Below are 26,647 nucleotides of genomic sequence, written 5' to 3' on the forward strand. Positions count from 1 at the left end.
ATGCTTAATTGGTAGTAGGCTTTCGAGCCTATACAGCTTGGAGTAAGACAACATGCATGAAGAGGATGAAGTGGACAAAATACTCATTTGCCTAATAATTCTGCACTCCCTGTACTCTACAGTAAGATTCTGTTCACTCAATTACAGCCTGACACAAGTGTGTGTGTGTGTGTGTGTGAGTGTGTGTGAGTGTGTGTGTGTGTGAGTGTGTGAGTGTGTGTGTGTGTGTGTGTGTGTGTGTGTGTGTGTGTGTGTGTGAGTGTGTGAGTATGTGTGTGTGTGTGAGTGTGTGTGTGTGTGTGTGTGTGTGTGTGTGTGTGTGAGTGTGTGAGTATGTGTGTGTGTGTGAGTGTGTGAGTATGTGTGTGTGTGTGTGTGTGTGTGTGTGTGTGTGTGAGTGTGTGAGTGTGTGTGTGTGTGAGTGTGTGTGTGTGTGAGTGTGTGAGTATGTGTGTGTGTGTGTGTGAGTGTGTGTGTGTGTGTGAGTGTGTGAGTATGTGTGTGTGTGTGTGTGAGTGTGTGTGTGTGAGTGTGTGTGTGTGTGTGTTCATTCAGTCTGTGTGGAAACTATGATCAGAACTTTGAAAATGAATGAAATTCAGGATATAACTGTAGTATTCAACTGCAGCGCAACCCTCCTGCAAATAAACCCCTTGTGGTTGTCCTGGAGTGTTTTCCAACTGTCTGTCACACACACACACGATTCAGGCCAGACCACAGCACACTAATTCTTCATGTGTCTGAGAGTCTGAGAGGCTCAAAGTTCTAGAATAGAAAAGCAGCCAGTCGGCCCACAGTCGGCCCACAGTCGGCCCACAGTCGGCCCACAGTCGGTCCACAGTCGGCCCACAGTCGGTCCACAGTCGTTCCACAGTCGGCCCACAGTCGGCCCACAGTCGGTCCACAGTCGGCCCACAGTCGGTCCACAGTCGGCCCACAGTCGGCCCACAGTCGGTCCACAGTCGGCCCACAGTCGGCCCACAGTCGGTCCACAGTCGGTCCACAGTCGGTCCACAGGTCTCAGTAGCATCTACAGCATCTATAGCCCAGGATAAACCAGATTTGCATCCAGATTTCCAGGACTAGAAGCTTAATTGCAGATCAAACATGCAGACACAACAAATGAAATTTCCATACCAGATCGGTTGGTCCACAAGTTAACAATGACTGCATGTGGTACCGTTGGTGCTGTCAACAGAGTGCTGGTGGAAACTGTGGTACTGTTGGCCAAAGCCAAAGAGGTGAGAGGAGGAACTCAAAATTTAGGGACTGTGATTGGTAAAGGACAGAGCTGGCTGATATGATGGAATGAAAGAAGTTAGGCAAAAGATCCGATGGAAACGAGCAAAATCAGGAGTACTGGAGGTGGATTCAAGATGCAATACCACGGCGTGGATAAGAAGAGAAATGAAGTGGGGGTAATCTCGAGTGTGAAGAGTGTTGTGGAGGTGAAGACAGTGTCTCACAAAGATGTCAGGGCTGCACAGATTGGATGTCAGTTACCAGAGAAAGAGCAAGTCTGGAGTAGGATGGATGAACGGGTAGAGATTGTTCCCAGGGAGAGCGTGATGACTGGAGTAGACAGACTGAAGGGAACAAAAGTGAATAAGGAGGTGTTGGGTAGGTGTGGTGTTAAGGAGAGAAATGCAGAAGAATGGATGGTAGTAGATCTGGTAGTAGAGGACAGTGAGACAGTGGTCTGCAGCACGAGTGACAGACGTTTGGGTGGACTACATCAGAGTCCCTTTTTGTTTCCAGTGGTGATGGACAGGTTGACACTTGGGTTCAGGCGGTAATCTCCATGATCTATGATGTTCATGGAGACATTGTGACCTGTAGCGAGAGTAGGGAATAGGTGTAAAGACAGTGTCAAGAGACGAGGAATGATGAGGAAGGACAGTTGGTAGAAGCGTGTGAATGAGAGGTAGACAGGTAGAAAGGTGAAGATGCAAAGAACAGAGATAGTGAAGGTCGATCATTTTAAATACCTGGAGCAACCCTTCCAAAGAAAAGAGAACAGGCAGGGTGGCAGAAGGATGGCAGCATGAGTTGTTTTTTTCTATGATGTATAGTCTGCAGACAGTGGCACTGAAAACAAGGGCGAAGCTGGAGGTGGCAGAGATGTTAGGATTTTTCCTTGGAGGAGCCGGGATGGACGGGATCAGAAGAACTAGAGGAGCAGCTCATCTTGAGCCGTCTTAAGACAGCTAGTGAGACAAGACTGAGATACTTTAGACATGTGCAAAGGAGGGATAGTAAATACATTAGTAGTAGTTTGCTCACATGCAGAAGATGCTAGAGCGATAGTGGATGCTGCGGTGAGATGGAGGCAGGTGATCTGCTGTGGTAACCCGTTAAACAACAGCCAAAAGTAGAAGACGAAGAAAGTGGGCTATAAAAGATCAATACAAAGAAGTTGTACCCCAAAAACACTTAAAACCATATTGCTCCGTTGCACTATGTCTGACCTTCCTGTCCACTTCAAGTCAAGAGGAAAAACAGTTTGTCAGCCTGGGAGCTGATGTCCTGCTTCATAAAAACAGCATTATGATGGAGTGGAAACAGGCATTCCAGGATTTCCCTCTAAGTTCCCTGGATTTGTCAAACATGCAAGAACTTTCTGTGGAATTTCAGGGCACTGGCACGTCAAATGTATTTTTATTTTATTTATGATCTCCACAGTCAGCCGTCTACACTCGACTTGTAACAGGAGCAATAAGTTAACATCAGCAGTTTTACGCCTCTGGCTCTGTCCTCACAGATGCATTCATGCACAGTATGTTGTAGTGTGTATATGTATGTATCACCCACATTTTGCCACCATTAGATAAGAAACACAAAACTGACATATTATTATTACTATTTTGGACAAATCTGTTTTTTTTTTAAGTAGCAACATTTTACTTCTGTTTGCCAGTTTTCAGCTGTACCAACAGCAAAGACTTGATTTTTATTTGAACTCACACACAAAGCACAAACACAGTTGTTTCTTTTAAACTAAGAGCTGTCAGTGAAGTTTTACTACTGTGGATTACAGGATAAGAGACGTTTGGACACAGAGGGACCAGTAAATCGTTTCAAACCCAAGCCATCAACAAGTCTGAGCTGTTGAGACAACCCTTCTGTCACGACCTGCGGGATCGGCAAGGCGCTGATCAGCATCTCTCCACTCCTAGCCCCCCTTCTCTTCTCTTTTTCCTCTCTCTCTCCCTCTCCCCTGTTTTGCCGGGGCGGAACTCATGGCGGGTTCACGCCCTCGGTCCACGCCTTCCCGGATCGTGCACACCTGGGCCTCATCAGACCAGCTGGTATATTAGAAGGAGGAGATCAGCTGTTCAACGCTGGATTGTTGTGAAGACTCTAGTCAGTACACGTCGAGCCCAAGTTTCCCACGCTTCCGTCTCAGAAAGTTAACGTGTGTCTCTCTGTTCTAGATTCCCCGGACCCGTCCCCGTGTTTCCCCGTGTGGAGTGTGTAAGGAGTGACTGGTCACTAGCGGAGAGAGGTTGGCGTGAGCGCGTGTGTGATTCCCTTGTTTTCCCTGGAGCCCTGCCTCTCACATCTTGTATATAGCACTGTCCTCGCACTGTCTGTAAATACACTTGGTGAAGATCTTGTAAATAAACCGTCTCTGTTAAAACACACTCCGGAGTCCTGCGAGTGGATCCTCAGAGCAACCCGTGACAGTAACAATCCAGCCATACTATGGATCCAGCGGACTCAGCTCGGCAACCCACCCCTCCTCCAGAAGCCGTGTTGGAGCGACACGAGCAGATGCTACAACACATTAACCATCAGTTGCTCGCACTCACTCAGGCTCTCGCTCAGCACATACCTCTGCCAGGTCCCGCTATGCCCCCCCCGTCTGCTCCCGCACTGCCGCCAGCCCCGGAACTCTCTACGCCACCAGCCCCCGCTTCCGCGGAGCCCCCGGAACGAGCTCTACCGTCACCGGAGCCATTCGCTGGTGAGTTCCACAAGTGTGCTGGCTTCCTAACACAGATTACGTTGCAGTTTAGGCAGCTGCGGCGAACGTATGAAAGTGATGGGGCTAAGATAGCCTTTTTCGTTCAGTTACTCCGCGGTCAAGCCTTAAACTGGGCTCAAGCAGTGTTACGAACCAGCCCGGAGATTACCTATCCTGATTTTCTCTCAAAGTTCAAAAGTGTGTTCGAAAGGGGCACCGGAGCTGAGGCAGCGGGCCACCATTTGCTGAACTTAAAACAAGGAAGACGGTGTATGGCGGACTTCTCTGTGGAGTTTTGGACACTGGCTGAGGAGACTGGATGGGGGCAGCCTGTGCTGATAAGTACCTTGTTAAACAATGTTTGTGATGAACTCAAGGGCGAACTATTAATGAGGGAGCTGCCCAAGACTCTGTCGGAAGTAATCACCTTATGTGTTAAGGTAGATGAACATTTGAGGGCGCGTCACCGCGCCAGCAACTACGGTTCCCAGAGGCCTGTGGGGCGAGCGGAGACAGCTTCCGGCGGAAGCGGAAGTAGTGATCGGGAAGTGGACCGCGGCGACGAGCATGAGCAACCCATGCAGATCGGACGCTCCCAAATTTCCCCGGAGGAGAGAGCACGCAGATGGAGGTCCGGTGAGTGCTTTTACTGCAGCCGCAAGGGCCATCTCGCCAAGGTCTGTCCTGCACGGCCAAAAGACCTCGCCCGCCGGTAGAAAGGAGGATACGGGTGGGCGAGGTCTCCTTTTCACATTCTCCTCCACGCTTCATGCTAGCCGCTAAAGTAACTGTCCACTCTGCCTCTCACTCTCTTCAGGCGCTGATTGACTCTGGGGCGGAGCAGAGCTTCATGGATGCTTCCCTGGCTCTCAAACTTAAGATTTACACACAAGCATTGCCCCACTCGTTGCAGGTCACCGCTTTAAATGGTCAACGTCTCCCCGACATAACTCACGTTACAGAACCCGTGTCCCTAACTCTGTCTGGGAATCACACTGAACTGTTGCAGTTTTATGTCTTTAAAGCTCCTCTCACGCCCCTAGTGCTAGGATTTCCGTGGTTGCGCCAGCATAACCCTGTACTCGACTGGAAGGAGGAGAGGGTTCTGGGGTGGGGGGAGGAGTGTCACATGACTTGTTTAAAAGCAGCTACTCCCGTTAAAGCATCTAACCCACTACCACACGAGCCCCCTGACCTTTCAGCCATCCCGTCAGAGTATCATGATCTCAAGCAAGTATTTTGTAAGGACCGAGCCCACTCTCTTCCTCCTCACCGCCCGTACGACTGCAGTATTGATTTGCTCCCAGGTGCACCTCTTCCCACTAGTCGCTTATACAGTCTCTCTCAACCTGAACGTGAATGCATGGAGAAGTATATTAATGAATCCTTGGCTGATGGACTGATTCGCCCCTCTTCATCCCCCGTGGCTGCCGGGTTCTTTTTCGTCACTAAGAAGGATAAAAGCCTTCGGCCATGTATTGATTTCCGGGGCCTCAATAACATTACTATTAAGAATAAATACCCTCTGCCACTCTTATCCTCCGCCTTTGAACTCCTGCAGGGGGCGACCATTTTCACTAAGCTCGATCTGCGAAATGCTTACCACTTAGTCATGATGAGAGAGGGAGACGAGTGGAAAACGGCCTTCAACACGCACCTGGGCCATTTTGAATGCTTGGTCATGCCGTTTGGACTGACTAATGCTCCAGCTGTCTTTCAGGGTCTAGTCAATGATGTTCTCCGAGATTTCATCAATCGTTTTGTGTTTGTGTACCTTGACGACATCCTCATCTTCTCCCCCTCTCTCTCTGATCATGTATGCCACGTCAGACAAGTCCTGCAACGTCTCCTGGAGAATCGGCTGTTTGTTAAAGGGGAGAGGTGCGAGTTTCATGTGAGTACTGTGTCATTTTTGGGCTACATCATCGAACAGGGCGATTTAAGAACCGATCCAGCTAAGGTACAAGCAGTCTTGGACTGGCCCACTCCACCTAACCGTAAGCAGCTTCAACGGTTCCTCGGGTTTGCCAACTTTTATCGGAGGTTCATTCGTGACTACAGCAAGATTGCTTTGCCACTAACCCGTTTAACTTCCCCTAAGGTACCTTTCTGCTGGGATGATCAGGCTCAGGAGGCTTTCTCCCGGCTAAAGAAACGCTTCGCGTCGGCGCCCATCCTCCGGCAACCGGATCTCAAGCGGCAGTTTATCGTGGAAGTGGACGCCTCGGATGTAGGGGTCGGAGCAGTTCTCTCCCAGCAACGAGAGGGTAAGCTCCACCCTTGTGCTTACTTCTCCCGTCGTCTCTCTCCTGCAGAGCAGAACTACAACATCGGGGACAGGGAGCTGTTGGCAATCAAACTCGCCCTGGAGGAGTGGCGCCACTGGCTGGAGGGCGCAACAGAACCCTTTGTGGTATGGACTGACCACAAGAACCTCGAATACATCCGGTCGGCTAAACGACTAAACGCCCGACAAGCCAGGTGGGCCCTGTTCTTTACCAGATTCCGCTTCACTATCACCTACAGGCCCGGCTCTCGGAACGTGAAACCCGATGCCCTTTCCCGCCAATTCACCACCTCAGAGGACCCCACCCGTGAGGCTCCCATTCTCCCTCCCACATGTGTTATCGGAGCCCTGTCATGGGAGATCGAGTCCGCCATACGGGAGGCCCAGCGGGCAGAACCGGACCCAGGGACTGGTCCCCCGGGATTGCTCTTTGTTCCCACGTCGGTTCGCTCACGAGTGCTACAATGGGCCCACGGCGGAAAACTCACCTGTCATCCGGGCATTCATCGCACCGTCACCTTCATCAAGCGGTTCGCCTGGTGGCCTACACTGGCCAAGGACGTCCAAGAATTCATCACCGCCTGTCCAACCTGTGCCCAGAATAAACCTGTCAACCAGCCCGCTGCCGGCCTACTTCATCCCTTACCTACGCCAAGCCGCCCCTGGTCCCACATTGCGGTTGACTTTGTCACTGGTCTTCCGCCGTCATCAGGTAACACAGTCATCCTCACCATTGTCGACCGTTTTTCTAAAGCTGCCCACTTTGTTGCTCTCCCCAAGCTCCCCACTGCCCTGGAGACCGCCCGGCTTCTGTCAACTCATGTGTTTCACCTCCACAGGATCCCTGCTGAAGTGGTCTCAGACCGAGGCCCACAGTTCACGTCACGTGTTTGGAGGGAGTTCTGCACCTCCTTAGGGGCCCAGGTCAGTCTCTCGTCGGGTTTTCATCCACAGACCAACGGTCAAGCGGAACGGGCCAACCAAGAACTCAAAGCAGCTCTCCGTTGCTTGACGTCCACTAATCAGACCACCTGGAGCGAGCAACTGACGTGGGTGGAGTACGCTCACAATTGCCTTACCTCGTCGGCCACAGGCGTCTCTCCGTTCGAGGCCTCCCTGGGGTACCAACCTCCCCTGTTCCCTGCAATCGAAGGTGAGCACTTTGTGCCCTCTGTTCAGCAGCACCTGCGGCAGTGTCGGCGCGCATGGCGGGCCACTAGAGCTGCCCTTCTTCGCACGGCAGACCGGAACAAACGGCAGGCAGATCGCCACAGGACCCCGGCTCCGGCCTACTCACCTGGACAGAAAGTTTGGCTCTCGACCCGGTATGTACCTCTCAGAACAGAATCACAAAAACTCTCCCCCGCCTTCATTGGACCGTTTGACGTGGACTCCGTTGTTAACCCCGTTTCTGTGCGTCTCAAGCTCCCCAGGACCATGCGTATCCACAATGTGTTCCATGTCTCACAAATCAAACCCCACTGTTCCAGTCCTCTGTGCCCTCCTTCCGGGCCCCCTCCACCCGCCTGGGTCATCGCTGGCCGTCCGGCCTTCTCCGTGACTCGGATTATGGACGTCAGGCGCCGTGGCCGTGGCCTGCAGTATCTTGTGGACTGGGAGGGCTACGGCATCGAGGAGCATTCCTGGGTCCCGCGGGCGGCTCTGCTGGACCGGGCCATGGTTCGGCGGTTCCATGAGGCTCACCCTGAGAAGCCTGGGGGTCGCCGGGAGGCTCCCGTTGGAGGGGGGGTACTGTCACGACCTGCGGGATCGGCAAGGCGCTGATCAGCATCTCTCCACTCCTAGCCCCCCTTCTCTTCTCTTTTTCCTCTCTCTCTCCCTCTCCCCTGTTTTGCCGGGGCGGAACTCATGGCGGGTTCACGCCCTCGGTCCACGCCTTCCCGGATCGTGCACACCTGGGCCTCATCAGACCAGCTGGTATATTAGAAGGAGGAGATCAGCTGTTCAACGCTGGATTGTTGTGAAGACTCTAGTCAGTACACGTCGAGCCCAAGTTTCCCACGCTTCCGTCTCAGAAAGTTAACGTGTGTCTCTCTGTTCTAGATTCCCCGGACCCGTCCCCGTGTTTCCCCGTGTGGAGTGTGTAAGGAGTGACTGGTCACTAGCGGAGAGAGGTTGGCGTGAGCGCGTGTGTGATTCCCTTGTTTTCCCTGGAGCCCTGGAACCCTGCCTCTCACATCTTGTATATAGCACTGTCCTCGCACTGTCTGTAAATACACTTGGTGAAGATCTTGTAAATAAACCGTCTCTGTTAAAACACACTCCGGAGTCCTGCGAGTGGATCCTCAGAGCAACCCGTGACACCTTCTGTTCAACCCGTCGCACTAAATTGTTCATATCTACACGCACATGCATTTACACTCGAACCAGCAACTGGGCAAAAAGCACCTTTCCTTAAACTCCTTCTTATAACAACAAAAGGAACAACAATCAGAACAGCTGAAGCATTTTTTCTTCTTTTCTTTCCTGTATATGCAGACATCCCAGGTTCTGTTGCGTTCCAACGTTCCTGTCTCAGGTGTCATGTGTTTGTCCTTGTTCTGTGAAGGGTCAGCTTTCCCATGTCCTTTTTATTCCCAACGCTCTCCCCACAAATTATATTGTGAATGTCATGTACGTCTTTATGTCTGCTTCTATGTGGTTTAAGAGCCATTATTTCAATGTTTATTAATGATTCCTCCTATTAGAACATCACCAAATGATCAAAGTGTCAAAGGGACTCGTTGCACAGCTTGAGGAACAACATCTATGATACAAATATTTTTTATTTTTTATTTTGCCTGTCCCGTTTGGATCTTTAGCCATCAGAATTGTTAGGGACTCACCCCCATTCTGTTAACCATCGGGGTTGGGGGACTGGGAGGGGGTGCTGGCCGTCGGATTGGGGTCTGGGATGCTGGGGCTCCCTGCTACTGCAGATAAGGAGGCGGTCTGCTTTCCTCCACCTAGACTTGTAGTCAAGACCGCCTAAACCGAGACCAAGACAAGACTGAGTCGAGACAAAACCAAGACCGAGACAAAAAAGTCTTTAAGACTGAAATGACTGAAAGATTTATCAGGCTGTGTTTTGAGTTTTGCTCAAAAAGAATGACCTCATATAGGAAAAAAAAAATATCACATATGCAGGACACCTTCAACTAGTTTTTTAATTAAGCAGCAAGGCAGAACAAAGTCAGGCTGTATCAAGACACGAGGACTAAACTCCAATTCAAACAGACCCAGAACTGATCTGGAATTAAAACAGGACTACAACAGTTCAAAATCAGGACTACTGAGGATTTAACCAAGACAGAACCAGAATCAGAACTAGATGATAGTAGCAGCAAAAATCATCACAGACCTGCACTACACTTATTTTTTAATTCTACCAAAGTCCACTATTTAGATTGAGAAAAGTTTATATAATTATTTAGCCTTGTTGTGCAAACAAGCCTGCATAACTTAATAAATGTTAACATGTGTGTCTCACCTGCTCTTCTGTCCTCTCTCTCTCTGTTCCTCTCTCTCTGTTCCTCTCTCTCTCTCTCCCTCTCTCTCTCCCTCTCTCTCTCTCTCTGCTCCTCTCTCTCTCTCTGTTCCTCTCTCTCTCTCTCTCTCTCTCTGCTCCTCTCTCTCTCTCTGTTCCTCTCTCTCTCTCTCCCTCTCTCCCTCCCTCTCTCCCTCTCTCCCTCTCTCTGCTCCTCTCTCTCTGTTCCTCTCTCTCTCTCTCCCTCTCTCTCTCTCTCTGCTCCTCTCTCTCTCTCTGTTCCTCTCTCTCTCTCTCCCTCTCTCCCTCCCTCTCTCCCTCTCTCTCTCTCTCTCTGCTCCTCTCTCTCTCTGTTCCTCTCTCTCTCTCTGTTCCTCTCTCTCTCTCTCCCTCTCTCCCTCTCTCTCTCCCTCTCTCTCTCTCTCTGCTCCTCTCTCTCTCTCTGCTGACAATCAAGCCAAACACCAACATCATCAAATATACAGTGGAAACCAGATATTTACAAACTCTTCAGATAAAAACACTTTTTTAATTGTAACATCAAATCAGACTAAATGTTTATTTTTTAGGTTGATAAATATAAAAACATATTTGTTAACTTTAAGAGTAAAGAGAGAAACTATCTGTATTTCTTAATTGTAAATGGCACCAAATTGTATTCAAACTTGAGCCACACTTATGGAGCTCCACAGTTCTTTTCCAGGTGTTTTGGTTGACATCTCTTGATTTTCCCATGTCACAGAAACAGGCTCTGTGTTTTGCCTTATATGCATCCACAGCTGTGCCACCAATTTACTCACATGGACTCTGCTAACCAATCAGAAGCTTCTTCAGCTCAGAATGGAATCGTCTGGAGTTTTCTTATTAATTAACACTAAACTTAGTGTACATGTACTCCTGCATTTGATGAAAGTGATAAAAATAGAAGCTCTGTCTCTCTTTATTCTGACATTTAACTAATTTAAAAGATATTTCAATATTTATTTATCTAAAATAAAACAAGTTTACTCTAAATTGATGTTGTACAGTAAAAAAATGTTTTTATGTTTTCTCCCTAAAGTGTAAATATCTGGTTTCAGCTGTGAATATACTGCTGTGTATAGAAATTCCTCTTGTTTTGCATAGAAATATACTGAACAACATACAAAACATAATATATAAAATAACATCTACCAGAGTTTTTTCTTTGAAAGAAGCTCCTTGTGTCCATTGTTGTGTTCATCAGTACATGACTGAAATTGGTTTAGAGAGTTTGTTTAGCCGTGGAGGGAAACAACTGAAAATATGAAATAAACACACATGTGAGCGAAGACTCTAAAGAAACAGCATTGTTGTTGTTCGGCTTTTCATTTCACCATTTGTTGAGTCACTTGAAGAGCAAGTAACGTAATATGGGTCAAGTGATCCGTTTGATATCAATCTTTTGTGATTCACCGTCATATTTACATTATTTGTACGGTACGAATGATTTGCTTTGGTACCTGCTCAAACTTAAGCTCTCCTCTGTCTGGCTGCGCTTCTCCTACAGCAAACTCTCAGGCAGCAGCTTCTCCCCCCTCGCTCACATGCGTAAGTGCTGTGCTCAGTCGCCCAGTGCCTGAGCTCGGATCATACCAAAATTAGGGGGAATTTACGACAGTTGTCAGTCAGGCATCTAACTATGAAACAAATTACACTCCAAAAGACCCCGGGCTTCTGAAAAAATGACCCGGGCGGGCTTAAGCCCCCCCCCCCCCGGCTCTGCCGATGGTTGACTCCAAATCTCCCGACCACTATGTCGATCTGAGAAGACAAGACCAAGACCAAAGTCTGTTGAGACCAAGACCACGTAAAGACCGGTCTCGAGACATCCAACTCTACCTCCACCCCAGAGAGAAGGGGTACATCTCCTGGGTCCGGGATACCTAGACCTGGGATATAGAGTATGTTTGGGGGTGTGAATGTGTGTAATGTGTCTATTTGTGTCTGTCTCCATGTCGAGTGAGTGCCGAGTATTTGTTTGTGTATATGGGGGTGGGAATGCACGTTTGTGTCTGCGTGCGCCTGTTCGTCTGTGTCTATATGTCAGCTTGGGTCTTAGACTCCACCTCTCTGGGAACATCTCAGGCTCTCCGAGGTACGGAGGCCTATCTCCCCTCACCACACTCCCTGCCGGTGGCTGATGCCCTCAGACGTTGGTGGCTTTTGGTGTCTGGGGCTGGGCGCTCAGGTATGTACTGACTCACTCCTGGCCGATTGGCGGGGCCTGGCGCCTGTGGCCCGGCTGGGCCCCTTCCGGGGGGTGGGGTGCCCTCAGGCCTCTGGGCCTGAGGCCCGGTCGTCTCTGGCACAGAGCCCGTGGGCACGTCACTGCAACCCCCTCTGGCCTCTGCTCCGTGGCTGCTGGGTGACCTCTCGTTTGGGGCTCTCCTCAGCTCTTCCCAGGTGGGTGGCACGGTTGCCCCCCTGGTGGTCCTCCTTGGGTCCTCGTATTCTGGGGCCTGGATCTCCTCCATACCTGCTTCATGCCCTGGTGGACGGGGCTATGGCTCCCCACACTCCCTGGCAGATCGTTACATGGAGAAACCTTTTGAATACAAGCATGCTGATCCACACGGGTGTGCACACAGGTGTACACACGGGTGTTCACAGACACAAACTACACCTTTCTTGGCTGCTACCTCAAAACACGCCGTCGATCTTGCGTGCTGCACAACAACATGTAATATTTAGTATCTACTGTTATCTACTGCTAGCTAGTTTATTGTGATGATGCTGTATTTATTATGTTGCTCTTTTTTATTTGTTTTCTCTTCTGTTTTTTTCTTATCACCATACAGGTGATCCAGGTGTTTTGTTTGTTTTTCTTTTTTTCTTCTTCCCCCCTTTCTCACCGTCTCTTCTCCCCTCCTCTATTTTTCTTTCTCCCTCTCTTTCTTTCATTCTTTCTCCCTGTCCTATCCCCCAGTCATGTCTGTCCCGTCTGTAACAACCGAAAATCAAATCAAATAAATACATAATTGTCATAAAAGTCAATCAAATGGACCAATATGGCAAGGCCATGATGATCCACTCGGTAAAGTAAATCTGCTTGGCATCTTTCTTCCATCTAACCAGTTGACAGTAACGTCACTTTATTTTTTTATTTTTTTGCATTTAAATAGCTCAAAACTCAAATATTCATTCAAATTAAAAACTTACCAACTTTGCGTTTAAAAAATTTTAAACACACAGAATGAAAGAAATGTTGGACACTAGAAAGAGCACAAAAATGACAAAACGCAACAGATGAACACTGACCACTGACATCAGGTCATGTGCAGTTAACAAGATACCGCAGAGACTGACGGACCGTTTTATTCCCAGTGACAGAAGCAGAACAGAAAAGCTACAAATGTAACCAACGCAGAAATAATGTTTCTTATTTTTGTTTCAAATGTAACAAATCTTTATTCAGCTGGGAGAATCTTTTGCTATTTTTAGTTTTATCATAGTAATCTGATTATTTTTTCCTGCTTTACATGTTTTTAAGTTTTCAGCTTATTAAGTCAAGAATATAACTATTGATTATAAAATGATAAATTGCATTTGGACAGTAAATAAAATGCCAGAAAGTAAAATACAGAAGACAAAATGATGTCGCAGATTTGTCAGGTAAACAAAAAATACAAATAAAAAGCACAGAAAATTGTCAAGCACTCAAAGTACTGTATACCACATGGAGACACCCCGCTCTACCATCTGAGCTACAGCCAGCTGAGACGAGTGACATCACAAATCAGTGTGCTAGGCTTTTTTCTCTTAACGAAATAATCAGTTAAGGAAAAATGACTGATCTGTAAAAGATGGTGAGCATAGAATCAGTTGATGTGTTGTTATGCATCTTTAAATGGAGGGAAACCATTCAATCAATAAACAATGAAGACAGCTCAGTAACATTGTGCATGGCTTTGATTGACTTTCTCTGGATTTTTACCTGTTTGCTGACCACTCAGCAAGCTCCAGGATAGACGCCTCTGAGTTTCAAACACACATCAACAACTAAAAGCAGCTGAATAATTACATAGGATCAAGTATACTGGTGACCTACAAGGAAAGCCCTGATAAATATCTGAATACTTGTGATTGGTGGAGCATGGATCCTTGGACAACACAGACTAATCTTAGATTAGATTGCTCATAGGGGTCATATCTTTGTTGGGTTTTTCTCTGTATGTATTATTGTAGGGTCTACCTTACCTTAGTTCTAGGCTTCATTATTGTAATTCATTATTATCAGGAAGTCCAAAAAACTCACTGAAAAGCCTTCAGCTAATCCAAAATGCTGCAGCAAGAGTACTGACAGGGACTAGAAAGAGAGAGCAGATTTCTCCTGTATTGGCTTCCCTTCATTGGCTTCCTGTTAAATCCAGAATTCAAAATCCTGCTCCTCACATACAAGGTCTTAAATAATCAGGCCCCATCTTATCTTAATGACCTTGTAGTACCATATCACCCTATTAGAGCACTTCGCTCTCGCTCTGCAGGCCTACTTGTTGTTCCTAGAGTATTTAAAAGTAGAATGGAAGGCAGAGCCTTCAGTTTTCAGGCCCCTCTTCTGTGGAACCAGCTTCCAGTTTGGATTCAGGAGACAGACACTATCTCTACTTTCAAGATTAGGCTTCAAACTTTCCTTTTTGCTAAAGCACATAGTTAGGGCTGGACCAGGTGACCCTGGATCCTCCCTTAGTTATGCTGCAATAGGTGTAGACTGCCGGGGGATTCCCATGATGCATTGAGCTTTTCTCCTTCTCTCACCTGATTTCACTCACCATGTGTTTATGCAGCACTCTGCACTTAATTGTAAGTTATTATTAATCTCTGTTTCTCTTCCACAGCACATCTTTTATCCTGTCTTCCTTCCCTCATCCCCAACTGGTCGCAGCAGATGGCCCCGCCCCTCCCTGAGCCTGGCTCTGCTGGAGGTTTCTTCCTGTTAAAAAGACGTTTTTCCTTCCCACTGTCGCCAAAGTGCTTGTTCAGAGGGAGTGGCCTGATTGTTGGGGTTTCTCTTTATTATTTTAGCTCTTTACCTCACAATATAAAGAGCCATGACATGACTGTTGTTGTAAATTGGCTATATAAATACAATTGAATTGAACTGAACAAGGAGGAAACAGAATGACAAACTGAATAACACTGTCAACCTTATGTCGCAGGTTTATCAGAGAAACTGAGAATTTTCTCCGAACATGACATCCAAGTACATTGACCTCTGACATCCCATGGACTAAACTCCCAAACACACATTAAACAACATAGGATGAGTGCTTCTGTGACCTCTGTAGAGGAGAAACCAAACAGCCACTCCACAAATGTATGGTACAACTTAGAAGAGCCACAGGACAAATCTCTGCTGTGCATCTGCACTGGACAAATCACACTCTCTGAAGAATGCCAATGTTTGAATGCATAAAAAAGGAGAATAAGACCCCCAACTTACAGCAGCTTTCTACAGTCAAATACATTCTGGATTTAGGCCGTCTGTCTGTAGACTATAGAACTTTCTATTTTCTATAATGATATTATAGAAACGATCTTAACAGCCTGTCAGTGGCTTTTAGCAGCTCTGTTCTAGTCTGTCAGTCATGATAACAGCTTCCTTTCTCTGACTCACACACACACACACACACACACACACACACACACACACACACACACACACACACACACTCACACACACACACACACACACTGACAAAGGCAAATACCTGCTCACACAATCTATTAGCTGGCACTACTAATCAGCTTGTAACACACACACACTCACACACACACACTCACACACACACTCACACTCACACACTCACACTCACACTCACACACACACACACACACATACATGTCTATAAAATGTCTCTGTGATTGATTACAGTCCAAACGGATGCTCATTACACTAACACTTACACACATGCACACACCATATGGCTGCAGCTGTCCAAAGACTAGAAAGCTTTTAAAGGAGGGAGGAGACAAAAGAAGAAGGGGGAGGAGAGGAAATCCTTTCTTTGTATTTATCTATTTAACACCCCCTCTCTCCCTCTTTCTCTCTCTGTCTCCCCTTCTTCCTCTCACCCTTTGCTTTGCTTGTCCCCTGGTGAGTAATAAGAGCTAATCCAGTTAAGCTGCATCTCCTTCTCCTCTCTCTGTTTCTGACTGTCTGTCCAACAGACACACACACACACACACACTTCATTTTCACACCCATCTGCCACTGTACTTGACACTGGGTGTGCGAGTGGAAGACAATGAGAGATGGAGGAAGGGAAGGAGGGAATCCCTAACTCTCTCCTCAGGAGCGTCTTATTGTTCCCAATGAAAGTGGCATACACCCCACCCCCACCCTGACACACACACACACACACACTCTTCAATAATAGATATGTAGCTCCTCCTCCCAGGTTTCCTCACCATGACTCAGGACTGAGGTCTCACTTAAAGAAACAGGACACTCCACTTGCTATAAATCTCAAAGAAAAGAAATTGTTGGCATAAGATCAATAAGGAAAACACAACAACGGTCAATATGTCAGTGCTATTGTTGTTACAGTTCAGCACAAGCTCAAGGGAAGGCTTGCATTATGGTGAAAAAGGAAGTCAGGGGTCTACTCAGGGTTCCCACAGTGCAATGAGTCAGTCATTAACAATCAGTGGAACTAGATTTCATGTCTTTGAGATGCTTGCAGTGAGCCAAATGATGAGCTACTGTGGCTCAAACTGCCAAAAAGCTGGTTATGATAGAAAGGTGTCCAAATATATGGTTCATCAAATTTTGCTGTGTGTGGGGCTGCATAGACGCAGACTAGTCAGGCTGCCCACGCTGAGCCCTGTTCACCGCTCTAAGATCCTGCATTAGACACAGGTATCCAAACTGGATCAAGAAGGAGTGGAATAAGGTGGCCTGTCTGATGAATCACGCTTTCTTTACATCACGTGGATGCAAGGGTGTGTGCCTGGAGTGTAGCTGCAGAATACCTAGCACAGAGACAAGCTGCCGTAGGCAGTGTAATGTTTTGGGCAATGCTCTACCATCAATTTGGATGTTACTTTGACATTTCATGGGAATGGTATTCCCTGATGGATACCAACAGGATAATGTTCCCTGCCACAAAGCAAAAATAGTTCAGGAATGGTTGAAGGTGTGACCTGGCAGTGAAATTCCCCAGATCTTAATCCAGTTGAGCAGCTGTGGGATGTGCTGGACACACAAGCTCATCCTAGACAAGGCTTTTGTCCCGTCTTCCTTCTCTCACCCCAACCAATCACAGCAGATGGCCCCGCCCCTCCCTGAGCCTGGTTCTGCTGGAGGTTTCTTCCTGTTAAAAGGGAGTTTTTCCTTCCCACTGTCGCCTAAGTGCTTGCTCATAGGGGGTCACATGATTGTTGGGTTTTTCTCTGTATCTATTATTGTAGGGTCTACCTCACAATATAAAAGCACCTTGAGGCGACTATTGTTGTGATTCAATGTATAAATAACATTGAATTGAACTGAATCCTTGGATGTTGGGTGTGGTTGTACCTGTAACACTCCAAAGACAGGAAACAGAATATCTGTACTGAGGATGATGAGGGAATAAAGTAAATGACTCCTGCCACTTAGGGAAATCTTCTAAAGGAGAGGAAGTTAGAATAGAATAGAATAGAATAGAATAGAATAGAATAGAATAGAATAGAATAGAATTATCCTTTATTGTCCCTCACTGGGGAAATTCAGGTGTTCCAGCAGTGACAGGCAGATGGAGCATGCAGATTCACCCAAAAGTAAAGACTAGAAAATTAAAAACAATAAAATAAGAGACTGTACAGGGGACATTTATAGCATAAGAAACATTTATTAAAAAGAGCAAAGAGCATCCTTGCTCCTTTGTGCACCAAGGATGCAGCAGTGTGTCACTGAAGGAGCTGTCCAGTTCTGCAGCAGCTTCATGTGTGGGCTGGGAGACATCGTCCATGACTGATGCTATGTTTGTTCTTCTGTCTCCTTCCACTTGCAGTGGGTCGACGGGGCATCCTAGAGCTGGCCTTCCTGATGAGTCTGCTCTGACCTTTCTTGTAAAGAGCATCAGTGTTGTAAGTTAAGGAGATTTTGGATCTCAAGCCCGTCATGTTCTGGCAATTGCGAGGTGCTGTTCATGGTGCCAAATAACACGCTGGGATTATTCTTACTAAGGTTTATAAGATTGTTGAGATAAGAAGATCTAGCCTCTTTCACTTTCTCACTGTAGGAATGGATGAGTCCTTTACAATATTTCCAATGGACAACCAAACGTGTGATCTTCCATAATCGTTCTGCTCTTCGACACTGAAGATATTTAAGAAGTGTGAACAAGAAACAACAGAGCAATGGCTAATTTTGTCCTTATTTGTCCTTTCCATAGATCAGGACAAGTACTACTATCAGAAGAAGATGGAAAATGAACGGAAGAAAAAACTCAGTAAAGTCAGAACTGATTTAAACAGCAGCCCTGACATCAGGCTGTCAAACACTGAGCATAAACTCTGACCCCTCTCAAAGTGCTTATAGTCAAGGTTCACCTGGCTCTAAGCTTCATTCACCCATGTAATGTATCTGTTTGCAGACCACACACACACACACACACACACACACACACACACACACACACACACACACACACACACACACAGTGTCTTTTCATTCTTAAATTTGTTACGGATCAAAAACATCTATTATAACTATTACACAGTTACACCTTAACGTTAGCCCTTTAACTATCAGGTTATGTGTGTAGCTTTAGCTCACTGGGTGAGCAGGCGCCCACGGGCCACATGGCCAGCAGTTTGGCAGGTTTGAGTCTGACCCACGGCCATTTTGTTGTCCAATAAAGGCAAAATGCCAAAAAAGAGTATTTTAAAAAATAAATGAGCTGATTGGTGGTCTGATATTATTAAGGTAGTTGCTAGTAATAATACCACAGCATAAAAGCCTGAAATAGACAGCATCAGTTATGCCCATCTATAATGTTAAACAGTTTGTAGTGTCTATAATTTTCTTGGTGTGGTTTATTATGCCTCGGCTCCACAGTTATCACTGATGATATCACTGTTAGGTAAAGGCTGCTTGCAACAAGTGGAAATGATCATGACGCACAAACTGTAAAGTGTGTCTATTAAAACAAAGAAACTTCCCGTTTCCTGGCATTACACACAATTCTGTGTGTACACTTCCAGCTCAACACTGAAAGGAACCATCTTGGTACTGAGCAATTGTGCTAAAATGAATAATTTACTGAGATGCTCTCAAGGAGCAGACCAGTAAACTAGCAAAATCACACTGGAAAAGCTGAGGGAACCGTGTGGCTATGAGGTGACAAAGCTAACCGCTGCTACATTATGCTATCTGTGATCTTATTGAAATTTCCAAGTGAACTTTGTTTGGAGCAGCTGCCACCCTTTATCGTTTCTAAACGTCTCCATGGCTACAGACATTACTCATGGCTTTCAACAGATTAGCTGAGAAAATGAACTCTAATTACCTTCTCATGCATACGAGTGCTCGCTCGACTCCTCGCTTCTGGAATATGAGGAGCATAGTGGGAATCGGTCTGGTGTGAATAGGTAGAGTGTGTCAGCATGAAGAAACAGACTTGACATAAAAACTGTCATTCAGCAAGAATGTTGTGCTGCTGCTTTTAACAACGTAGCTACAGAAGCTGGTCTTCATGTGCTTCATGTGTTTGTAAAACAAAGAGCAGAATGACGTCACAAGTTCTGCTGTTATGTTAATAAATACATACAAAGTTGCTATTATTCTGGTAGCATAGCAACAGTAGCAGCTATTGAGAGACAGCTGGCGTCAGATATCTGATAAACACTCAGACACTGCTCTCTGATTGCATGTGTGTAGGTATGAATGCATCTGTGTTACTTCCTGTTTCCGTCTGATAATTGAGCATCCTATTTATAAACTGCTGATTAGCATAACATTCCACTGTACTGTACGGCTGTGCATTAGAGTGTTAAAGATTCTTAATTCTTCAAAGTATTATTTTCTTTTTGTCCAGATACAAAGTTTAAGTCTCACAAATAACTATTTTCAAGCTATTTTCATATATGATATTTTTCTCTGTAAAAGCCAATGAATAGAAAAGCACCACAACACAACAGTGGACCGAGCTAGAAACGGCATGGAACGGTAGTAGAAGTATGGCATGGTGGAAATAACCATGAGACAATGAAGACTTAAATAGAAAATTAAACACACAGGACAAATAATCAGCAATGAAGCAATTCTATTGGAGAAAGCAGAAGAAGCTGAGACCCACATGGAACAGGTAGAGGGGCTGAAGAGGGCCAAGCAAGACAACCTTACTGATATAGTCAAGAAGAAACAGCACATGTATTTTTGGAGCAGAGGAGGGGAGGTGGGAAACTTGGTGCTACAGTTCATTGAGACTTTCTTGAGCACTGAGCTCCAGCTACCACAGGACCCTGACCTAAAAATAAAATACCTCATGGTTTGTCCCCAGTAAACAAACCATGACCCAGTGCTCCCCCAAGAACATTGTTAACCTTCAAGAGCTTACAGCCAAACACATGGTTCTGAAAGAAGCTTGGAATAAGGAGAAGATTCACGTGGGAAACTTCAGTCACGACTGCAAATCCCAAACTGTAGAAGACAGCAGAGAACACTCTGGTATAAAGAGAGCATTAAAGGAGAATAGGATCTGTTTCCAAATGCTGTGAAAAAATATGCACCGGTGCGCAGCAAGCATGCAAAGAGCTGGAAGACGTGGGGTCCAGGTCAAGGAGCCACCGTCGACTGCGCAAACAGAGAAGACCTCGAACGGCCACTTTGACTTCCTCTTCTCTTAACTTTGACGTGTTTAAGGAAACGTGAGGCAGGAAAAGTAGGACTGTCGACAGCTTGGATAGGCTCGTCACAGCTGTCAGAAAGTGACAGACAATCTTGGTCCTTCATTGACGAGCATGTTTAATTTTGGAGGCATGCTTTAGAAAAAAACTCCACTCATTACTTAACTGAGTTCACTCAGAGTAAAGGGCCGCTCGTTAGGAAGACTTTTATGTAACGATTCATCCGAATAACATAAATAAAGGAGGCCTAATATTAGTATCCGAAACAACAAATTAGCTATAAAGGAAATCAAAGGTGGCATTAGGGAGAGTGAAATGGACAATATGTCCAAGTCTTGTGTGGGATACAGACAAAGCCACTAAGAGAAAACAGCCTACACAGGAAGGTGAGGAGAGCAAAATATGACAAGCTGGTGGAAACATTAAGCAAAGTCACGAAAAAAAAAGAGAAATTTAAAACAAATACTGGATTTTGAAACTGAGATTTGCAAAACAAACCTAGAAATGTGATCAAGATCCCAATGCAGACCAACAAGTAAGATTAGAGATCCTTTATTCAATCCATGAACCACAGGAAGTCAAATAAATCTTCAAAGATTATTCTGAAACATTATGAAGACAGCATTAAACACTTGTCCATCAGACCTCCCATCGATAGGATAGAAACAAAACAAAGGACCGATTATTATTATTACCCCATTATAAGGAAAGAAGAGCTCCAAAATCCCAGTTCTGTCCATTAACTTTACACCCTACAAGGTTATCAGACAGAAATATAAAGTGAAGTGAATCTAAATCAATACAATACCCGGATATCCTAATCACCCAAAAACTGAACTGAAATAAACTTCAAGTGAGTAAACAGAAATAAGCAGGTGGGAACTCTGTCATTGTTTACAGGGAGGAGATGATGTCTCGGTTCCTTTGGGCAGGAGGCACCTGGGGTCACATTTAACACACAGTGGGTTAGCTTTGCCTAATTTCACAGTTTATTATTATGCTGCATAAATGAGACCCGTGGCCTGCTGATGCTCTCCAGAGTATACGACTAGATGGAACGATAAGAAACTACATTTGGGAAAGGCTCAACCTCACACAAGATTAAATCAGAAAACCTGTGAGACCCCAAAGAGAGTCAGAGTGATTGGCACGTAGGAGACACAGCAATCATCAGATCATTACAAATGATGGAGACAATTTGGACAGAATCACCTAATCTGCCTCCTTATTACACTGCACAGGAAAACTATTAGCTACAACCCGGCACAGGTAGAGACGGCGTGGGCGGACGTCAGGCGCTCTCACCTTCTTTGGTCATTTACAAAGCTACAAAGACTCCGGGACAATGTTCTCTTAGAGGATGTATTTAGCTTCATATGTACTAGTACGGGGATAGGTTAATTGGATAATCCAAATTGCCACTAGGTGTGAATGTGCGAGTGAATGTGAGTGCGAATGGCTGTCTGTCTCTGTGTGTTGGCCCTGCGACAGACTGGCGACCTGTCCAGGGTGTACCCCGCCTCTCGCCCTATGACAGCTGGGATAGGCTCCAGCGCCCCCCGCGACCCTGAAAAGGATAAGCGGAAGCGAATGGATGGATGGATGGATGGATGTACTAGTACATATGCTTGATGGAAAAATGGATTCATTCCTTGAGAACTCATTTTTGTCACAAACACAGTCACACACAGTACAACAGGCAGCGAAATGCTTTTTCCAACCAGATACAAGAAAAGACTAAAGTTAAAAATCACATTTAAAACCTGTGAACAGTCAAAAACAGTCATGAGGTATTTTATTAAAGTACATTATTTTGTTATTAACAGCATGTACAGTGATGTGTAGAGATATGAGTTCAGCCTAGGTTGCTATTATGACATTCTCCATTTTCTCCTCCCTGTTTTGTTTCCTTCCCAAAGGAAAAATGAATGAATAAAACTTTCAATAAGTAACAGAAATGAGCCACTTTTCACATTTTGCTAATAATTTTGATGATCTCCAAATAGGAAGAGTTGCTAACTGGGCAAATTATCTCCATAATTATATTTCCTGTGTGGTTCGTGACACATAATAGTACAATTATATTACAATTATTATTATACAATGTATAGAAACAGAAATACCTAATGGTGCTTCGGTGGGTAATATTAGACCTTATATTTGGTCTTTAAATGAATGATGTTAACGTGAGAGCAGATGAATATGTAATCTGACGTCAGTATTAATGTTTGCAAACAAAGCACTCGTGTTCGTGCTATTGCAGTTATCCCTGTGACAACCTGTGCGCCCTGCAGCTCAGCCTGCCTACAATAGGCTCCAGCCCCCCTGCAACCCTGAGGTGTGCGTGTAACCGTTACACGTTACACTGTAACAGAACGGATGGACGGATGGACGAGTGCAGATGCAGCAAAGCCTCACATCACATTTTTCATATTTCATCACAACCTGGATTCGGACAAACAGTGCATCAGTGCAGCCGCACTTCTAATCTTTATAACAACACAAGCACTTACACTGTTTGTAATATGACTGGAAACTGTGTTGAACTTTCCCACTGGTGGATAATCATTCTCACTGTGGAGTGGTTTGGAAGTGACCGCACGAGCCTTCCCTGACTGTTGCATACCCTCTTAGTAAACTTTTATTTTTGTTTCCATTTTTGTTCAATAACAGCAGGATGTAATATGTCATCTTGTTGTAAGAACTGGTCATGTCAGGTGATTTTATTATGTCTTGATACATAAAAACAGAATTTATTGAGGGTTTGTTTCAAACTGTTCCCTCATTCAATAAACTAAACAAAGAAAAGCTGTAGAATCACCATGAGGCTCACATGTCTGACAGCAGACTGAATCCAGCCCCACAACACGAAGCCATCATGGATGCAAAGGACATTTTAGACACACGCCAGGTTTAAAGGATAATTTCTTGTTTTTTAGAGACAGAAACATGATGTACGAGCAGTTTACTGGTAGAATAATAAGTGGAACTGGTTTTAGAAATGAAGTGGAACAGCGCCATCTCTGATTTCGTCCTTGTCAGTCTAACATTTGATCACCTACAGGACAAAAATCTTCACAACTGTTCAGACACAGAGATGCAGTTTAGCCCAAATGCATGTTTTTTTATTGCTCACAAAAGAAAGGATGACTACGCTCTGATGTTTAAATAGTAAAAGCTAAATGAGTATCTAATCAGTTTTAACTTTGTTGAGAAGTTAAAACTGAGAAACCAATTTTTTAATTTTTCCCAAACTATTCCAGAAATGAGCCAATAAGGATCAGCGAGAGAACCTCAACATCATGAAGAAGAAGGTTGTTCTGGCTCTGCCTGTGACCATTTACACTTCAGAACACAACATGCTGTATTATAGAATCAGGGATTTGAATCCAACACTGACAAAACACCAGGGCATTAGAAACAGCAGCTACTCGGTTTGTCAGCGTTCATGCAAAAACCCGAAGCATCCAGAGTCCCAAACTCTTAAATTACACAATAAACTGTTTTAGTGTTTTTAGATTTTTACATTGCAGCCTCTTGTGTCGCCATGTGAGAAATGACATGTGCTGTACAGCGGTGTCCTCCGTGGCTATGATGACTATGGCGAATGGCTATGGATAATACAGAAAGCGGCACAGCACTATGCCTCTGGGGACTCCGGTGCTCAGAGGGAGGATGGAGGATATGTACTTGCTCAGCCTGACAGTCTGAGGGCAGATGGTGAGAAAATCTAATATCCAGTGATGTATGGAGGGGGTCAGCCAGGAGTTTCATCGGCATGCTGAACAGTAAACGAGCGCTCTGACATACGTGTTGGTCTCGGTAAATAAGGCCAGTGTTGCCGCACAGCTGGCATCTTTACATGACTTGTTCTCTTGGTACCAAAACTGGTGTTGATGGGTTCATTGAGTGCACCCCAGCATGTGTGTCACATCCCAGTGTGGGAAACTGTGTCACACACCTGAAGCCACACAGTACTGTGCAAAAGTCTCAGCCAGCCCTCAGTTTACTTCCAAGACTTTCATTTTATAAAGTGGTCTGGAGCAATTATTGTCCGGGCTTTATGGATGTCTTTCAAACGTTTTCTTCGGACAGTCGCTCACAAAAATCCCATAATTGATTCCCATTTCTTTAATTGAATCTATAAAATATTCCAAAGATAACCCAGTTTGACAAGCACAAACTGCACACCAGGCAGATAAAAAAGGAAACAATAATGGTCGTTTCCTTCCTGTGCACTTCTAAAACAATCAGCTGAATTTAGTTCAGGTGCAGAAGGAAAACTGTGGAGCGATACAGCTTTTCAGGAGCAGAGACATGAGCATTGGTTGGATTTCTATTGCATTAAAGGACAGGAGCACTATAGTAAATGCAATCTGCATCCAGGATGGAAACAACTGCATTATACTGCTGACAGAAATTCAGCTCTTTGTGAGATTCTCCACAAACAGCATGCTAAGAGCCTTGTTGTGATTTGTTTGGTATATAAATAAAACTGAGTTCATGCAAAGCTAGCCAAGAAATTCAGAGTGATGAAAGCTGAGTTAATGGCCCAAACCCAGCAACCAGCACCTGAACGTTAACAGGTAACAAATGCAGCCTGGTCTCAATAGAAACGCCTCCATCAACAAGTCATTCTTAAGGAAAAGAAACAAGAAGAAAAGACTGCCATGGCAGCAGATCTCATGAAGGTTTAAATCCAACGTGTTCGGCGTACAACAGCAAGTGTCTAACAACTAATTGTAAAACATGACGGAGGGCTTGGAGCTGCATTTCAGCCAGTGGTGTTGGAGATCTTGTCAAAGCTGAGCAGAGATCAGGATCAGGATCAGGATCCACTATGTAATAATCAGAGGTGGCCATGGCGTTCTGCTAATATCTGCTTCAGCCTTTAGCGTCATAAAAGATACCAGAAATGATCTGCTGTCTCCTTTTTTAATGATCTTAAAGCACTTTGGAAGTACAATGTAATGACACTGTAATGAACTGTCTCCATGATGACGGTATGTTCTTGCACTCCTCTTGCAGACCAGTTATTTGGACTCAGTGATCTTGTGCCTTCTGTCCATGTATCAGCACAAACACACAGTCTTCTCCCACAAACTGCCATTTGTAGCATGCTGGACATTTTTTCCCGAGCCTTTCAGCTGCTGATCTGATGTGATCCCACCATGATTCTTCCTTCTTTTGTAGACCAACAGCATCAGCTAACACACTCACACACACGGAAATCAACATGACACTGTAGATCCGCGTAAAAGCCTCAAACAGCGCAACATTTCTGCTTATTTGAAGCAGAATGTTTGCAGCTGCCTCCCATCTGCTAGTGCAGCTTCCAGCTGATTTTCTGCACATTTCTGCTCTTGCTCTCTTGCTTTCGTGCGCTTGCTCGGGCGGCTCTGGCTCAAATTGATCTCGGGTGTGATGCTTTTGTCTTAGATTTGGAGAGATCAGCTCCGATCGCTCTTCCTACCTGTTTTGTAGAAGGCATCAGTGTCGGGGTCGCTGGGCGCCTCCTCGGCCGCTTCTGCTGGGTTCATACCGGAATCCGTTTTACTATCCAGTGACAAAGAAAGACGGGAATAAAGCCCACCGCTCGGGAAAGATCCTCGCGTCTTTATTCCTCACATGTCCTTCGCTTAGCTCGCTCTCCCTCCATCACCCGATGTGGTTTGCTTTCTTTTTGTCGCCCTCTCGGTTTGTTTGGTGTTCAGGGTAGGCTTCGTTTCTCTCTATTGTTCCCGGTCCAACCTTCCTCTCTGCTTCTGTCCGCCAGGGTCTCTCTGCCTCCCTCCCTCTCCCCGTACGTCCCCTCCCTCCCTCTGTCTCTCCAGTTCAGTTCTTTGACCTTTATTAACGGGTTCGTCTGTGCGTTCAAATGATTGAAATTAACACGGCATGATCTATAAATCAAAAATCATATTTTCACTATTTTCCAAATAGCAGTGCGATGGTGATGCAGTAGTTCTAAACATATATGCTGCATTTTATATTATATACATGGAGCACGCAGGAGGAGGCGTGCACTGTTCACAAACAAGCAGAGCGAGGGGTC

At 45.6% G+C, this 26,647-nt stretch overlaps 1 protein-coding gene across 2 annotated transcripts in view; it reads right to left on the bottom strand.

Moving 5' to 3' along the window:
- Positions 1–26,388, bottom strand: part of kalrna (kalirin RhoGEF kinase a) — a 154,165-nt gene extending 127,777 nt beyond the window's left edge. For both annotated transcript variants that reach the window (XM_084954647.1, XM_084954646.1), the window contains exon 1: positions 26,066–26,388. In XM_084954647.1, the coding sequence (XP_084810773.1) occupies positions 26,066–26,132 (67 nt within the window). In that variant the 5' untranslated portion in view covers positions 26,133–26,388. The remainder of the gene's footprint in view (positions 1–26,065) is intronic.
- Positions 26,389–26,647: the final 259 nt, after the last annotated feature.

Source organism: Perissodus microlepis, chromosome 16 (genome assembly GCF_051167445.1).
Source record: "Perissodus microlepis isolate ML-2025 ecotype Zambia chromosome 16, ASM5116744v1, whole genome shotgun sequence".
Lineage (NCBI taxonomy): Eukaryota > Metazoa > Chordata > Actinopteri > Cichliformes > Cichlidae > Perissodus > Perissodus microlepis.